Source organism: Chlorocebus sabaeus, chromosome X (assembly GCF_047675955.1).
Source record: "Chlorocebus sabaeus isolate Y175 chromosome X, mChlSab1.0.hap1, whole genome shotgun sequence".
In the NCBI taxonomy this organism is placed as follows: Eukaryota; Metazoa; Chordata; class Mammalia; order Primates; family Cercopithecidae; genus Chlorocebus; species Chlorocebus sabaeus.
In genome coordinates, this window is record NC_132933.1 from 108917790 (window position 1) to 108936896 (window position 19107).

Here is a 19107-nt window from a genome sequence, read left to right on the forward strand (position 1 = left end):
AGAGATAAGTGTTGGTGAGGATGTGGAGAAAATGGAACCCTTGTACACTGTTGGTGGGTTGGTGGAAATTTCCACCACAGCTGATATGGTGGTTTCTCAAAAAAAAAAAAAACAACTAAAAATAGAACTGATATATAACCCATATAACCATACAAACCCTTTGTATATATCCCAGGTATATATACAAAGGAAATGAAATCAGTATGTCGAAGAGAGATATGTAGTCTCATGTTCATTGCAGCATTATTTACAATAGCCAACACATGGAATCAACCTAAGTGTCCATCAACAGATGAATGGATAAAGAAAATGTAGTATATATACACAATGGAAAACTATTCAGCCATAACAAGGAATAAAATCCTGCCATTTGTGACAACATGGATGAGAAACTATAGTACATTATGCTAAATGAAGTAAGACATACAGAGAAAGACAAATACTGCATAATCTCATTTATATGTGGAATCTAAAAAAAGTCAAACTCGTAGAAACAGAGAGTAGACACTGCCAGACGCTTGGGGATGGGAAAATGAGATGTTGGTCAAAGGATACAAACTTTCAGATATAAGAATACCTCCTGCTCATTTCCCAGGTAATCCAGGCTGTGAAAGTCTCTTGGATTTTGGTTCATTTGTGAGCATAGAATCCTCAATTCTGTGGGAGTAGACACATTACCATCAGCCATAGGCTTTAACTTCCTGTAGTGTCTCTATTTGCCCTCTCCCATACAAATGAATACTTTGTTTCAACCATTCATAAAAATTGATTTTCTATTACTTAGAAGAGTTCAAGTTAACGCAAGTCCAAGCTATCAGCAACATTTTGTAACGTATAACTCTCCCAGCCAGGAATATGTCTTACTACAGTAGCCATCTATAAGAAGAGCTACTTTTCTTATCTGATTACCCATAGTTACCAGTATCTTGATTGCAATCATCATCAGGAGTCTACATGACATAAATATCTATTTTATAATAAAACATGGAGAGATTATTTAACTCAAGGCTACATAAATGTAACCAAATAATTGATTCTGCATTAGTGAGCTTACACTATGAAGTTAGAATTATATAAAGCAGAAAAATTCATTCAAAATAACTCTGTTCAACAATCAATAATTAGTATTCAGACCCTAATATTTATTTCTAATTTCCTTTTTACTAAAAGAATTAGAGAAAATCCTTGACCCAATGTTCTTGAGAAATGTTTGTTCTGATTTTCTCTCCTTCTTGATCAGAATTTTTGCTATTTGACCTTCCTCTGTGTGCCATACAGTTCTTTTCATGTCATCTGTTCTGATACACCATTCCTTGTTTAGGGCCCCATGTATGAGTTGTAGAAGTATTCTTTTTTATTTTTTTAATTTGTTTTTTTTAGAGATGAGGTCTCACTATATTGCCCAGGCTTGTCTCAAACTCCTGAGCTCAAGCAATCTGCCCACATCAGCCTCCCAAAGTGCTAGGATTACAGGCATGAGCCACCATACCCTGCCAAGTTGTAGAAATATTCTTAGTCTTGACATCAGTCATTGTAAAAAACTTCACTTTGGGTGCAGATTGCTTAGCACTTATAATGCAAATAAGGTCTTGTTTTTCTTCAACATGCTCTACAGCATGTTTGGGGATGACCTCTATCTTTCCGAAGACTTGTGGATTGGTGTCTCTGCCTCACTTTGTATGTTCTGGGGACAACCCCTCTGTAATGTGCCCCTATGTTCCCTGTCCTGCCCATACTATGACAATGGTGCCATAAGGAAAAGGGCCTTATTCTGGTTCTTTGGGAAGTAAGAGTCATTTTTTCTGTGTGGCTCAGCCTTGTCTCTATAAGCCAGCTCAGCACCTCCACGTGGTTGTCGGTCAATTGAGGTGAGTTGTGAATGCCCACCTGTCATTTGACTTGTTCCCTGCCAACTTTACTTTGATCAAATGCCTGACCAGTCCCTGGCTCTGGGGTAGGTCTTTCCTTTGGCATCTTAAACCAGCCTGTGGACTTTTGAGTTGGGCCTAGATTCTGTAGCCCATTTTCCTGTGAAAGGCCTTGACTTGAATTGAAGCGATTGAAGCTGGGCTCCTCCAACTTTTGTGCTGCCTGAGGATGTGTGATCCTCCCTAAACAAGTCCTTGGGTCCAAAAGCAAGGTCTTGCTCCATTGAAGGGCCCCCTACCACCTTCTCATTGCCCTCAAGGGAAAGAGTTGGATGCACTCAGATTAGGATCCAAGCTGATGATGAACACTGCACTGGGCAGAACCAGGAGCCCTATAACACTTCCAATGTAACATTATTAAAAAGCCATCCTGGCTGTAACGGCTGACCCTTTCATCACTTTATTCCTCTACATGTGTTTTTAAAAAGATTAACGGAGTCTTTGGGGAAAAAATGGAAAGCTCTGAAGAATCTAATTTTAAAACAAATTTTCTATCCCCTGTCAAGCTTCCAGCATTTAAAAAAAAAAAGGCGAAATGTACAACTCAGATAATATCTGGTTAACTCTGTTCTGCACAGCTTACTTCTTTATTGAAACCGCCTGTAGCATCATGAGACATTCGCTGAAATATCCGTTAATGAAAAGCTGGACAGTAAGAAAGAAGTAATAAGAACATTTTATCTCTTTGGGAGTCTTCTAATAAAAAAATGAAAGGAAAGTAAGTTCATTTTAATTGATGAAAGAGACATAGATTTCATCAAGTTGAAGGCAAACAAATACTGCTAGGGGCAAACTGCACTTCTCTGTGCTTTTTGGTTAGAGCTGTTGAGTACTGCTCCATTGGAACATGAATTGGGTTTATTGTAATGGTCTGTTTCCATATTTAGTTTTCCCAGAATTCACATTGCGTCTTATTTATAATGGCATATATTTAATGATGAGCACAATGTCTGACACAGAGTTATTGCTCAATAAATTATTCTTGAATGGATGAATAAAAGATCATGCATTATCCCTTCCTGCAGGAATTGATTATCTAGTTGGGAGGGCAAGACACAAACATACACAAAAATAAGTGATGATTCCTATCATTGTATTTATTGTTAATCATCTAAGGTTATCATCATATTCTTCACTATTAATTTTGTGGTATTTGTGATGTCATAAAGGTAGCCAAAGATGTTCTTTCTACCTTAGCCTGTGTATGTTTCTTCCACTATTCCAGCCTCAGGCCTGCCTCTCAATTTAGCACTTGCTGATCAGTCTGCCTGGGGTGCTTATCTTCCTCAGTAGTTAATTAACTCCTATTCATCCTCCAAGCCCCAGTAGAAATGTCATTTCCTCCTGGAGGTCCTCCATGATTGCCTGGGCTGGGTTATCGAGCCCTGCTTTATATTCCAGGGCAATATTCAGAGTTATGCTTGTGATCACTCTTCCTGTATGTCTTCCCTGGCAGTGCATGAGCCCCATGAAGGCAGGGACAGACTCCATCCTTTTCATCTCTTCCCCAGGGCTCAGCGTAGCAGGTGTTTAATAAATGCTGGTAAAATGAATGGACACTTTCTTACAAAGAGCACCTTGAAATAGGCAAGGGGCTCTAGAGCATGGAGCTGGTTCTCAAAATGATGGGGAGGCAGAGGCCTGGAATAGAGAATGTGATCAAGTCTGTGGTCCATGGACTAGCAGCACTGACATCACCTGGAGCTTGTTAGAAATGTGTCTTTTCAGACCCCACCCAAAACCTGGGTGATTTGTGTGCACGTTCAAGTTTGAAAAGTTCTCTTTTCATCTGGCCACACAATGCAGATGGAGAAGACAGACCTTGGGAATTATCCCACCTAAGAGACTGAGGGCCCTGAATGGATCTGGATGATTGCCTGTATATGGGGACAACAGGTGGCTGCTGTTTTTCCTATGACCAAGTCCTGGGGTCTAATTCAATCCCCCTGCCACTCTTTTAAAAAACATACCTCATGGAGCACAAGGTAACTGATTACCTTTGTTTGGGGAAAATGCTGTTTGCTAACGAATTTTCTCCAGATACTGTGGAACTGTGTGGTTCCTCTCCCGGTCTCATTGCCAGTTGGACATAGAAAAGGGATTATCAGTCTGCCTTTTATTCAGAGTCTTAGATCCCCAGACCCCTGGCTGACTTGCACTGTTGGAACTAAGCAAAAGATATTCCAAGAAGATTCCACAAGGATCTCGTGTTAGTCGATTTTGTGCTGCTAGTACAGAATACCTAAGGGGGGTAATTTACATGGAAGAGAAATTTGTTGTATCATGGTTCTAGAGTCTGCAAATTCCAAGATTGAGAGGCTGGCATCTGGCAAGGGCCTTCCCAATGTGTCATCCCATGGCAGAAGGGCAATGAGGGGTTAGAAGGAGTACGAGGTCACATTCACTGTCTCAAGCCCTTTTTATAGTGGCATTAATCCATTCATGAGGGTGGAACCCTTGGAACCTAAACATGTCCTGACACTGTTGCATTGAGGATTGAGTTTCCAACATGTGGACTTTAGGGGACACATTCAAACCATAGCAGATCCTCTCCATTCATCCTACCTCACCTGGCATGTAATTCACTTGCAGGCTAGGTGAGGAGACAGTATCCACAGCCAAGAAGCCCACAGCTTCAGGGGCCTGTGGACAGAGGTGGACCAGATAGGGGATGGTAAGGAGGAGGTCAGCACAAATTGTCTGCAGGGTAAGGTAGCTTCATTCTCTGCAGTGGGGACATGAGGTAGGGATCGGGGTTCAGGGACAGGGTCTGGCTGTTTTATACCAAAGCAGGACAGATGGAAGTCAGAGGTGGACGAAGACTTTTCCTGTCACCTGTGACTCCGTCACAGAAGTACCTAAACTGTCTTCTGATCTGAGGACAGCAGAAGCTCAGGATACCTTGGTAGCGGGTAGATACAGGGAATGGTGTGGGCTGAGACAGAGGTTTGCTTCAGTTTCTCATCAAATTCCCCAGATCTGAAGCCAGCCCCTCTCAGGCCTGAACAGAAGCACTTCACCTGTTTATTTCTTGAAAAGCTACCCTATGTTGCTTCTTCCCACTTTTAATTCTCAGAGGTGCCTTTCCTACTGTCCAGAAGAAATAAACTTCTGTTCTCCCTGGAGTCACCTTAGCTTAAACCCCTATAATCTTGTTGAATCATCCCTACGTTTGGCTAAACCAGGCTCCTCAGATCCACCTTCCAGGGTCACACAGGTAACTTGGCTCGCTGCTTCTGGGGGCTCTGAATCCCACACTGCCCATCCAAGACCTCTTCCCTGCTGCCACCAGTCTCCTGGGGTCTAGCCCCAACAGCTTCCACCAAGGACACACTGCATTGCTTCAGAGGGTATTTAAGGTGCGGCATTTGCGATGCTAGTGAGGACCCTTCCTGACCTAATTACGCAGGGGGAGTGGGGAAAGAAGTGGGTATTTGGAAGGAAGGTGAGGTGGGCTGGGAATGCCAAGAAATGGTAGTACCGTGTGGTGAATCGAAGTGGGTCTTGGAATCTTCCTAGCTTTACTTTTCTTTTTTTCTTTCTGACTTTTTATCTTCTGTTATCACTCACTATGTTTTGCTTTCCTCATCTGCAAAATGGATTGTTGTAAGCTTGAACAGGAATCGTGCATAAAGTGCTGAGCACAGTGTCTGGTACCTTGAAACCACTCCGTGGAAGTTTCTTATTATTTGCCCTACACTCAGGAAATAATTCGGGCCCTGAAGGAAGACACCCCAATTTGCCGTCCTCCTAGCCGCCAAGCCTGATAGTGCACTAGGGAGGGTGACGAGAAAATACCGTGCAGAAGGCTGAGGAGTGGGGATTCTGGGGCGGGACTCTTCGAGGTCCTAAGTGACCTCTCCGCCCAGGCACCCGCCCTCCCAGGGCCTGGGCGGCAGAGCTGCGGGCGGGGGCGGTGGCCCCGCGCTGCACCCGGCCTGCGCGTAGGCGGGCGGGCGGGGCTGCGCGTCCGGGCTCCCGGGGCGGGTAATATAGCGGCTCGCCGAGGCGCTGGTGCGCTGGGGCAGCGCGCGGCAGGCCGGCGGGCAGGCGGGCGGGCTGGCTGGCTGGCAGGCAGGACTGGGATCGAGGCCCAGAAACCGGAGCAGCGGGCAGCAGGGAGGCCTGGAACGGGGCGAGCGCCATGAGCAACAAATGCGACGTGGTCGTGGTGGGGGGCGGCATCTCAGGTTAGTCGCGGCTGTGCGCCCTCCTTCCTCTTCACGCGCTCGGACAGGTGGCTGCCTGGGGGAGACGCGGGGGGCGGCCGTGGGTCAGGGCCTGACCCTGCAGTCCCCAGACTCTCCATGCACGGGCGGGGCTCTAGTGGGTCCGGAGTGCCGTGCACTGAACCCTCCTTTGGGGGCAATTTTGGGTGCGTTCCTCGGACCCAGAGGCCAGAGGCTGGAAGCCTGTTGCACCTCTGGGGCCAGACTTTGAACTTCTCCCCCAGAAGGCTGCTGGGCCTTCGCTTGCTGGAATTTTCGAAGCCAGGGAAAAGGGGTGGGGAGGTGGCACAAAGGTCAGTCATTTGCTCCAACTTGACCTGGACACTCCGCACCCTCGCTTGGAGCAAGCATGCACCGCATCGTGGTGTTGTCCTGGCATCGCGAAAACGACCTTGAACAGAAGAGGTTGGAGCCTGGCCAATCGATTGCCAAAGACTTTCCAGGCCCTCCTGATTCTTTGAGATTCTGTGATTGTCATGGATCTAACCTGAGGCTGCAGTGCCTTTTTGGCAAATGCCTGTTTTCCTCCTATCCCTCTCCCACCCGCGCTCCACCCCACCCCACTCCTAGTGCGGGGTGGCCAAACGGCAGCTTTGCTCTCTGGCCTAGCCCATATTTGGCAAGGATGGGGACAGACACTAACCCCTCAGCCACAGGGGGCTGTGTACATACCAAGGGCACCGAAAAATAGAAGCCAGAAGAAGGGATGGGGGTAGTGGGGGCACACACCCTCTGTGGAGGATCTGGCAGATCCTAAGGGAAGGGGTCAATGGGAATCAACCATGCTCTCAGTACAGCCTGTTTAATGCCCCCCTGGGCATGCTTTGGCCCACCTCCTAACGCTGCCTAGTACTTGAGCAGTAATTAGGACACCTTCAGACCCGCCGATGCGGTACCTAAGACTTGCCTTAAGGAATTCTCAAGTAGCCTTCGGGAAGTAGGGGTTGGCCTTGCTCCCTGCCAGGAGGGCAGGGCAGAGTTATTCTGACTATCCTGTGACTGGAGAAAAAAACCAAGGCATTGGGTGTTTGGTGCTGACCGTGGTCCCCTCCTCCTGCCTCTGCTCCAGCCTTCCTCCCCTTTGGGTGGGATCTCAGGCTACCATGTCTGTCTAGCAGACTCAGGTGAGCTCACCCATGCCAGGCCCTGTGCCTGGTGTTGCAGGTACATAGATGCGTAATCACAACATGGTGAGGTTAGCCAAGGCTGTGTGTAAATTCAGTTTACTTTCAGCATTTTTGACATTTTCTCTCCTAGAGGAACTTGGACTTAACAGCATACCTACTTAGGTGTTTTAGAAAATATTACTAAGTGCCTCTTGATGCTGCCTTGCATAGCACCCCATCTTACGGAAGCTGAAGTTTCTCTTTTCAGGCCCCCAAAGTCATTTTCTTACTAAAGTATGCCTAATGGGTTCAGATTTTACTATTTTCCCTTCATGATCTGTCCCTTTCTGATTTATACTCCAAGCCTTCAGGTTCAATCACATTACTCATGTTAGACTCATCTGGAAAAGGTAGATAAGGGTTTAGCTATTTTTGCAAGCAGTGGTGAAACCTCTGCGTTCATCCTCCCAAACTCTGATCAAAACAAGGTACTGATGAGTGGATCTGACTTTTCTCAAGAACATTCCACGGAATAGGCATTGTTCTAAGAACCAAGAAAGCAGGTTTCCAAAGCCCAGTCTTACTCAATTGCTTCATCTGCTACATGGGGATAACACCAATTAGTCACTGCTAGATTACAGGGCAAGTGAAATAATGTGAGTAAAATAGCTTTGCAGAGTCTGAAATATGGCACAAGCTCCTCAACACTTTTATCCATTTATTCAGACAATAGGAATTGAGGGAGACTGTGTAGGGGTTTCAAAAATGGATCATATTGTTCTTGCCCCAGAAGACTTGTCAATTCAAGAAGGGAGATGGGATACTCACAATACAAGGTAGAAGGTGGTGCGTGCCTTGGGAGGGGTCCATTCATTGATTCATTGTTCATTCATTCAATGAACATTTACTTCCTTTTCCACATTTTGTCCCAAAAGGAATGAAAGATGATTTATACAGGGCCATTGTTCCTGGGACCCTCACAAGCTGATGTGGGAGACAGTCAAGAATAATTACTACTCTTTGGCCTATGACAGGTGCTTTAATAGTGCACATACAAAGTTCTAGGGAAGGTGATTGGAGAGAACATCAAACTCTGAGAAAATCTGAGAAGAACTCACAGAGTTGGTGACATCTGAACTGTGTCTTAAGGGATGAATATGAATTCACCAGGAGACTAGATGAAGAAAGCATTTTTAAACTAAAGAGCAGCTTGTACAAAACCACAAAACTGTGAAAGAACATGGCAACGTGTAGGAGAACTTAAGAGCTTCATTGTGGAGAGTTGCCAGAGGGGTCTGGTGGGAGAGAAAGCTAGAAAAGTCAGTTGGGATGAATTGTGGGGAGCCTTGTATGTCAGAAAGGTTTAGATCTTTCTGTGAACAACGAATGGCACTGATGATTTTTTATTCACATAGTGCCATGCATCAAATGCCGTGTGTCACATCTGGTGGTGATATTAGCAAAACGGGGATGTGAAGAAGAGGGAGAGAAAGTTTTGGGAATAGATAGGACATCTAGAGTTGGAGGTTCTGGGAGAGGACACCCAGGGAGAGAAATCTAGCAGTTGGAACGAAATTGGGGTTACAAATGTGTACGATGGAGGTTTTAGTAGATGAAATCGCCAAAATCGAGAGTGTAGTGTGTAGAATGTTCGAGTTCGTAGGTGACCAACACAATGATTTATGTTTTAAAGTCTCTGGATTTGACTCTGGGTTCTAAACTTTGTTAATTATTAAACTTGCGACATTCTGGCCGTTCCCTGATAATTTTTAAAGCTGTCAGCAAATTTTAATCACTCCCTTTGGGATAAACAGAGACGTACTGGGAGGATAGCTGGTTAATACATAACTTTCTTTCTTGATGTTTTAAAAGTTTCAGGATAGTCGTAGACTAACTTTTTAGAAATGTGCATGGTGTATAAATGAGTATTCACTGAAATCTCTTTTACCCAAGGGGCAGGTCATCTCCAGAGACTTGGCAGAGCAATGACATCTCCCACATGGAACTGGACAGCAGCATGTTGCATCTGTCCCCCATCTCTCAGTTTTAGTGTTTGGGTTGGTGGAGCCATGGAAACTATCTTCTGCAATTCTGGAATAGCTCTCGTTCAATCCCCAAAATAAAAGCTAAAAAAGGCAACTTGAAGCAGAAACAAGAAAGTTTTGGCCAGGCTTGGGAGAGGAGATTTGGTCATTTGAGGGTGGCAGGCACTTGTTTGAGATCCCTGGAAGTGTTGGAACCAGACTTCCAAAGTGTAACCAACACCTGGTAGGTGATATTTGTGGCAGGGAGAGCAAGACTGGCTGTAGGCTAGTAGTACCGGCTTTGGCAGGGAATGTCAGAGATGGCTCATAAAGGGTCATGAGTTGAGGTGTGTGGTGGGCAGATGTGGCCCATGTGTTAATGGCAAAGCCTCTTCCTCACCTTTGGTGAAGAAAAATGGAGAACTTCCCTGGGCTCCTGTAACCCACTTGAATGTCCTAAAAAATAATAATTATACGGATGTGCCTGGAAATTTGTATGTCCTAGTCAAGGAAAGAATAGACAGAGGTAATACAGCAATATTAAAAGAACGTAGGATTTAACTTGGAGGGCTGAGATGGGAGGATTGCTTGAGCCCAGGAGTTCGAGACCAGCTCTGGCAACATAATGAGACATGGCTCTACACACACACGTGTGCGCGCACACACACACACAAAGCTGGGTAGAGAGGAGTGCACCTGGAGCCCCAGCAACTCTGGAGGCTGAAGTGAGAGGATTGCTTGAGCCCAGGAATTCGAGGCTGCAGTAAGCTGTGATCATGCCATTATACTCAAGCGTGGGCCACAGACGAAGACTGTCTAAAAAAAAGCCGGGGGTGGGGGGGGGGGTGTAGAATAGGTTTTAGTGTCAAACAAACTAGTTATGAATCTCATTTCCTACGCTTATGTATATGGAACCTTAAAAGGTATATAACCTCCCAGTATTTCAGCTGCTTCATCTTTAAAATGAGACTCATAATGCCTTCCTGGCCGACTTGTTTCAAGGATTGGAAAGAATGCACATGTAGGACCATAAACAGTGATCACTTCAGCTTTGGCTTATAGGTGCCTTACACTACCTTTTTGGAAATATATCCTTGTTTGTCTTGTAGAGTTTTTCAATCTAAGGGAGCAGAAACAGGCATTTCTATATAATCACTTCTTTTCACCAACCAGTAATTTTTCTGGATGTGCAGCATAGATAAGGTGGCAACAGGACGCCATGTATACTTGTAGGCATCAGGAGAGACTTGCCTGGCTTCAGCCTCATCCTGACTCAGTCCATTCCTTTATCCCCCCACAAGGAGCCTGAGGAACTCAGGCTCACTTTGGGCTGTGAGACCCACTAGGTTCCGCATCAGGAGAAATTCTGGAAGCCTTAGATCTGTACTTCAGCCTCACCTCAACCTGGCTGTTATTCCAATTCTGATCTGGTCTTCATTAAAGCCACTTGTTTCCTGTCTTAATTACAATAGACAATAAATGCATTCATAACAAATGATATTATTTATTTAATAATATTTAATAATAAATGATAAAAAGGTAGCATATCAAGCATTGTCTACATGCTGTGCAAGGTGTTAGGAGCTTGATTAGAATGACAAAAGCTCTGTGAAGGTTAAGAATAGTAAAGCCTTGTTCTTTCTGCTTGATTCTAACACCCCTGGTACACAGCGATGGGGCCGGTTGGTGGGCTGTGTGAGCAGAGCCAGTTGCCATTAGAGTCACCATTTCTAGGCCCTCACGTGTCCTCAGAAGTCACCAGGGCAGGCTTAAGACTTGACTTGGCCATTGACAATGGCCACAATTTCCTTCTCTTCTGACTGGGTATTGAGGTCTAGGCTCCCTGCCATACATACAGGGGCAGTGCTACGTAGAGCCTAGGGGTTAAGAGCATGGTGTCTACCCTGGTTCCACCACTAACTAGCTGTGCCACCTTGGACAAAATAGTTAACCTTCCCATGCCTTAGTTTTCTCATTTGGAAATGGGGATAATAATGGCATCTATTTCATAAAGTGGCTGAGAGGATTAAAGGAGAAAATACAAAAAATACAAAAAACTAGCTGGGCGAGGTGGCGGGCGCCTGTAGACCCAGCCACTCCGGAGGCTGAGGCAGGAGAATGGCGGGAACCCGGGAGGTGGAGCTTGCAGTGAGCTGAGATCCGGCCACTGCACTCTAGCCTGGGCCACAGAGCGAGACTCCGTCTCAAAAAAAAAAGAAAAAGGAAAAAAGAAAAAAGGAGAAAATACATGTAAAGTGCTTGGAACGTGGCTTGGCATTTGGCAGGCACACAATAGATATTGATTATTATTGTTCATCAGGCTGACAAAATGTCTGCTAGCAACTAGTGGTCTGAAGTGCCAGTGCGCCAGCTTCCTCACTGTCAAACTTTGGGTTGAGGAAGTGGTTTGTGGCTGTGCATGTGAATGCACTGACACACACACACGCGCGCGCACGTGCACGCACACTCAGGGAACATTAGCCTGTAACAGGGATTCTGCTTCCAAGCCCTGTTTTCTTGGCTTGTATATGATTTACTAACACAGATGATGTGAGAAAGTCAGCAGCTTAATTTAAACAAAAAGCTTTAACTCTGATTATTTTAAGATATATTTTAAGAGATAAATATGTCAGAAACTATAAACGTAAAACATTCTTATACGAACGGGAAGGAAGATCACACAGCTGTTAAACACAAGGGCACTGGAGGCCTGGGACTTGGGTTCAAATTCCCATCTGTTCCCCAAAATGTGGAGCTTTGGCAATAGGGGTGGCAATAGTAACAGTGGCTAGTTTTTTTGTGGAGTTCAATTACGGATGATTTTCATTTTTTTTCCATTTTCTGTAATTTACAGATATTCACAACAAATATGTATTATTTCTGCAACTCATATTTCCAGAAACACCATACTCTTCTCTCTCTAAAAAAGTTCCTCCAAGTATAAATCACCAAGATGGAATGTGACTGCATCTTTCATTTATGTCAGTGGCCTTTCTTCTTAAAAATATTTGAGGGAATTTTTGTTATTAATAAATGTGGTTATTGTCCAGGCGTGGTGGCTCAAGCCTGTAATCTCAGCACTTTGGGAGGCCAAGGTGGGTGGATCGCTTGAGGTCAGGAGTTCAAGACCAGCCTGAACAACATGGTGAAACCCCGTCTCTACTAAAAATACAAAAACTTAGCCAGGCATGGTGGCGCATGCCTCTAGTCCCGAGCTACTTGGGAGGCTGAGGCAGGAGAATCACTTGGACCCGGGAGGCAGAGGTTACAGTGAGCCGAGATTGTGCCACTGCACACCAACCTGGGCCGCAGAATGAGACTCTGTCTCAATAAATAAATAAATAAATAAATAAATAAATAAATAAATGTGGTTATTAATTCTTCAATTTATCCTCTGCAAAAGATGCCCTGCTAGATATCAAAAGCCCTTTCAAAGAGCTTGTCTCTTCAATTTGTCTTGGTACTTCTTCAGCCAAGTTTCTTCAATTTGTCTTGGTACTTCAAAAGTGGAGGAATGTTCCTGGGCTAACTCCTACAATTCTCAATAAATGTTCACTTTGTTATTTGTACAAGTCACTGGGCAGTATTTAATTGAGGGCACCCTGGAATCATGCAAGACTGAATACCCTTATAGGGTGCAAAAGTGAGCCAAATTGAGGGGCCATGTTCAGGTGTAATATGTGTCTGAAGAATGAGTGTTTTTAGCCCCACAAGAGAATGCTTTGGAAATTTGCTCAGGTTAAATATGTACCATTATGCTTTTGCAAGGATCTCATTTGCTGGGCTTAATTTATTGGTAATGTGTCTGCATAAAAGTTGTTATTTCCCCTAAGAGGAGGCCACAATGGTATAAATTTCCTTCCTGATTTTGAATGTTCAAGGAACAAACTTAGAAGACCAAGCTAAAAACTGCTTTGCTTTAATAGAATCATTGGTGACTGAAGATGGAAACATCTTTAGAGTTTTACACACTAGTTAAGATCGCCTGGTTTTACATCCAAGAAAAAGCACATTTAGAGAGGGAAAAGGGCTGGCTCCAGACCTCACAGCCACTTCTTTTGAATAAAATTACTGTCCTGGAGGATGAGCCCTCAGCCTTAGGAGAAAATGCAAACAGAAGGGCATCCTGATCAAATGGTGCCGGGTGGGAGGTTGGAATCACTAATAGTTTGAATGCACTATTTCTACTTTCTGTTTCCATGCTCACAAAATGGATCCATCTTCAGCCTCCTCCGTTAACTCAGCAAATAAAAATACAGAAAGCCAATTCCCTGTTAGCAATGTTTCCTAAGTCAGCATACATTTATTTACTGAAGGAAGGTATAGAAAAAGAGTAAGGCTAAGTCCCCAGCCTCAGTAAACTTAAAATGCAGATGGAGACACAAGACTAGCACATACACGCAATAAGGAGCAATTAAAATAATGCGTAATTGAATTCTGAACTGTGGAACCCAAGGACTAAGTTAGAAGAATCATTAAAGACCCCAGGAGTTGGAGAAAGTCTCATTAAGGGAGTAGAATTTAATAGGTTCTGAAGAACAGTCCAGGTTTGGGAAGGTAGAGAAGAGAGAGGCTTTAAAGATGGGAGGAATCATTTAAATCATAGGACCAGAGACTTCAGTTATCAGGTGATATTTATATTTACAGGACAGTAGAAAGTTCAGCTTGTCTAGAATAAAAGGATGGGGAGACATGGGAAAGAAAGTTAGTAGGAGTGGGGCAGGATCCAAAAATGAGTGATTGAAAAAGCGAAAAGTTAGGTTTTTCCCGCTGTGGGAAATAGGAAGGCACTGACAGTTTATGCTATAAAAATAAGGTGGACGGTTGTGTGCCTGACAACCAGGGAAGCCAAGACATGTATAGAAATTCGGGAAGAGGTTGAGAGGTGATCAGCTGATTATAATGTATTGGGTTATTCTGAATGCCCAAGGGAGGTTTCAAGAGAAATGGGGATAGAAAGAAGGCAAGAATGAGTAGAAGGAGGTCTCCAAAGATGCACTTTGCTTTCTTCACTGTCTTGCTGGCAGCCTATCCAGAAAAGAAGTATCACAAACAATAATTAGTTGTAATTTAATGAAGTTGTAGGCACTCCATAAAACATTCACCACTGTTACTATTGCCACCTATATTTTCTTTATGCAAACTTCCCTCCAAAGTTTTTATCATTGGGATTGAAGGACATGACGGTATTTACATTTTTTCTTCTTTAAAAAACTAAAAACAGAGATTTTCTTCCCAGTTTACTAAATGATAAAACGTGTATCTCTGGCAATCTCAAACACAAAGTGAGTAGTTCATCTTATTTGTTATATAAAAACTGTCAGCCGGGCGCGGTGGCTCACACCTGTAATCCCAGCACTTTGGGAGGCCCAGGCGGGCAAATCACGAGGTCAGGAGATAGAGACCATCGTGGCCAACGTGATGAAACCCCGTCTCTACTAAAAATACAAAAATTAGCTGGGCATGGTAGCACGCACCTGTAGTCCCAGCTACTTGGGAGGCTGAGGCAGGAGAATCACTTGAACCCAGGAGGTGAAGGTTTCAGTGAGCCGAGATGGCGCCACTGCACTCCAGCCTGGTGACAGAGCAAGACTCCATCTCAAAAACAAACAACCAAACAAAAATGAGAAAACCTGTCATTTAAATGTTTTGTTTTGTGAGAGAGGGCACCACCAGCAAACATCTTCAGGTAGGTCTGACCTTTCAAATGTTAGTCATCTTACCATAGTCTCCATTTAATGGCATCTTAAATGTCATATACTATCTAATTTCCACTTTATATCTGAAATTTGAGCTCTTGATCTTACGTTAGGCATCTCTTAGCTAGGCCATTTTCAATTCTTTTCTCCTCTTCATCAACATTTATCAGAAGTACACAATGATGAAGGTGTCCTACTGAATCCTTAGTTTTATTTGCTCTCCTTCTAGCCTAAATAATCCTCTCTTTTGCTTAACCTCTCCAACATTTTTAATGATTCTTTTAATTGAATTTGGAATCCTTACTTCATATTTTGAAGTTGGGGCTGCTTTTTATTCCTGTGATCCCAGTTGTGTGTGTGTATTAAATTGTGTATTGATATTACATCTTTAAATTATATCTCACTTCTTTGGGTTATTTTCCAGTTTTCTACATTAAAGAAACAAGCTCATTGGAAGAGCTTTTGTTATCCAGCAAAGCATCTTTTTTTAAGAAGGATAAAGTGAAGAATTAATAACCAAATTAGTTAATAACCAAAATTACTTCAAACATTTTGTAAGAAGAAAGGCCACTGATAGAAATGAAAGAAGCAATCACATTCCATCTTGATGATCTACAGTTTGAGGAAATTTTTTAGAGAGGTGTGAGTATCATTTTTAATAACATGAATGCAGAAATAGTACAAGTTTATTCTGAAGATCTGCAAATTATAGAAAATGGCAAAAAGAAAATGAAAATCATCCGTAATTGAACTCCATAAAATATTTACCACTGTTACTATTGCCACCTATATTTTCTGTATGCAAACTTTATGTTGTATTTACTGTACTTACTTGTATCCCCTTTAAAAATAAATACCAACATATTATGAATGTTTACCTATGTTTTAAATGTTTTTTCATAATTTTATAACATTAGTTCATATGTATTACAACTTGTTGAAATCAATCTCCTATTGCTGAACATTTGTATTTTTTTCAAACTTTCTACTATTTTCAACAAAGCTGTTATGAACCTAAATTGTTGCACATAATTCTAATTTTTTCTTTAGGAAATTTCCAGAGACAAATATTAGAAACCTTTTTAAGGCATTTAATAATTATAGCAAAATTGTCACCCCAAGAAAGTTTTACCAATTTACCGTCTGATGGAATTGTAATAATGGAGTTCTTAGCCATTTCAATAGGAAACCAACATTTCCTCCCCACCCAACCGTTCCCCAGATGGTACAAAGATAATCAAGATTCTTTACCAGTTTGCAGTTATAATTTAATGAAGTTGTAGACACTAGAAATTAAAAATATCTTCAGTTTTGTAACATTTTAGAACATTTTAGTGGTGGCAAGTAAATTTTGCTCTCTGTAACATGCAGGAAAGCTGTTTTTTTTTTTTTTTTTTTTTTTTTTTTTTTTTTGCAATTACTACCTTATGCCTACCATTATCTACTGGGAACATATACTTTTATAGTACTTTTAAATTTATTGGTTACCATCTAGCCTGTGCTTCCAAAAGTTTACCGTCATTAATTAGATAACTGTTGTGTTTCCATGCAGAAAAGAAAGTCGATAGCTGTGTAACAAACCATTTTCTGTGATTAATTATTTTTACCCATCTAGATAAAACATGAATATAGCCTTTGTTCACAGTCTATTGTAACAGCTGATCAAACAGCTGTTTCATGTTACATTTTAATTTCCTCTGTATTTTGCATTCAAATCCTGTGATAGAGTTTAGTTTATTTAGGAGACCCATAAGATAGAGTCGACTGTTTCAGAATAGCCCTTTTATTCTGTGCCAGTTAGTCGAAATCAAACAGACCTTGTTAAGCACCGATGATAAATACACATAAAGGCGTGCACTAAAAGAGTAGTCCTCGTTCCATCAAATGTATTTCCCTATGTCATTGTTCTGCAGGGGAGAAAAAGAAATTTGTTCATTCGTTGATTCATTCAGTCATTCAATAAACCCTTATCGAGTGCCCTATTTACCAAACATTGGGCTAGGTGTGGGAATACACAGATGGGTAATACATGTGCCCATCTTTCAGGGGTACACCAAGCAGAAGGAGGCAGATATGTAGAGGTGAATGTTCTGAGGGGTGATGGGTGCTGAGAAAGACATGCTTATCTGGATCAGATGAGACAGAGAAAAGGAGGATAGCAACTTCACCTCAAGGGCCTCAGAGGCCCTGAAGGAGGATTTGGTGATGGAATTTACTGGATAGATAACCAGCAAATTCAAATGTTCTTCTTTGAAATATAGCTTTAAGTAGTTGGAACTTGAATCTATATTCTAATATACATAGAGTGTTGAAATTTCACTTTCACTCATTGTATAGTGGATGCTATAGTAGGCTGTCCCACTACCTTCAGGACCTGCTGAGAGTGTTGGCTGCTGCTGGCTCACGGCCAAGTCCCTCTCTGAAAGTCACCCTTGACTGAAGGGAGCTGACTCACCCAGGCCTTTGTACCTCTTGCTTCAATGCAGGACAACTCTGAAGGGCCACATTAGCCTGAGAGCTCACTGTAGGACTGATTGATTTCTCTGTTGTGATTGCATCTCTCAGTTCAACTCCTTCCTCTGCCCAATCCTGCTTCCTTTCTTTCTATGTGTTGAACCCTGATAAAGCTTCTATGTGCAAACCCCTCCCAGATGCTGCTTACCAGGGGATCCTAAGCTAGACAGAGGATGACTGAACAGCATTTTTGCTTAGCATGTCACAAGATGTTCTAATCATGAAGCTTCAGTCAGTTGAAGGGAGAAGCAATTAAAAGGCATGACCTTTCCCATATCCTTTTCTTTTCTTTTCTTTTCTTTTCTTTTTGAGACAGTCTCACTCTGTTGCCCAGGTTGGAGTGCAGTGGCACTCTTGCCTCATTGCAAGCTCTGCCTCCCAGTTTCACGCCATTCTCCTGCCTCAGTCTCCCGAGTAGCTGGGACTGCAGGTACCCACCACCATGCCTGGCTAATTTTTGGTATTTTTAGTAGAGACGGAGTTTCACCATGTTAGCCAGAATAGTCTCGATCGCCTGACCTCGTGATCCACCTGCCTTGGCCTCCCAAAGTGCTGGGATTAAAGGCGTGAGCCACCACCCATGTTCTTTAATGGCCTCCACCAAGGATGCAAGAGGCATCCTTGAGGGCCTGGAAAAGGTGCTTAGCCTCATCAGTTCTGGATAATCACTCTTTGGTGCCCTGAGAGCTCCCAAAGTAAGGGTGAAAGGTAGAGGTTGATCACTAAGCTGGCCCAAACACTCTCTGGGGAATCCCATTCTTCTCTGACCACTCTGTGTGCTGATTCAGAGCTGAAATTTAGAGCCTCTGCTCTGGAAGTGCTCGAAATATGGATTCCTTCCTTTATTGGAGAAATCCATGGCAGTACAACCAAGAAAGAAATTATGAAACAGCCCTAATCTGTGAAGACTGGATACAGAAGGTTGGACGCTGTCCATCTCTTCCAAGCCACCACTTTGGATCCAGCTCAGATTCTGGGTTCTTAGAAAAATAGTACTGTTGGCACATACCTCTATTCTTTCCCTTATCCTGTGACCATTTCATGCAGCTTCCTGTAGGATTTCTCACAGGGTGTCGAAAATGCTGAAAGTGATTATTTTAAAAAATGGACAATGGAGTTCTTGATGGGTAAGGGAGAAAGGGAGGTTGTGAGGGAGCAAGCTGGTTCATAGATTCAAATGGAGATGTTAATAGATTGGAGGTCTTTGTGTCATTAAAGAACATTTATATTAGAGCAGTTTGAGCAAGTGAACTAGAAAGATAGGAAATCACGATTGTGAGGGGGTGTTCTATAGGGTTTTGACCTTTTGATTGTGCTACTTGGAAATAACTGTTGTTTAAATGAGTTGCAACATTTTGAATCAGCATGTCCAGAGATTTAATTTTCTATGTGATTCAAAAAATGATATAAGAGTCAGAAAAATTATTTCCTTTCATTTTATTTTATATTTACTAATCTGCTATTGTTTTTACAACAGGGCGGAAGAGACAACTATCCATTTAATCTAAGTTTAGAGATTGACAGAAAAGTCCCTCTGTTTTATTGAGAAAGACAGGAATCATACACTTTGGGGTCCTAAAGATTCTAAGTAGGTCTCTGTTAAAATT

General features: G+C 42.8%; 1 protein-coding gene across 1 annotated transcript in view; it reads left to right on the top strand.

Moving 5' to 3' along the window:
- Positions 1-5911: 5911 nt before the first annotated feature.
- MAOB (monoamine oxidase B) overlaps positions 5912-19107 on the top strand; it is a 118239-nt gene continuing 105043 nt past the window's right edge. The window contains exon 1 of the mRNA XM_007991454.3: positions 5912-6118. Within this exon, the coding sequence (XP_007989645.1) occupies positions 6073-6118 (46 nt within the window). The 5' untranslated portion in view covers positions 5912-6072. The remainder of the gene's footprint in view (positions 6119-19107) is intronic.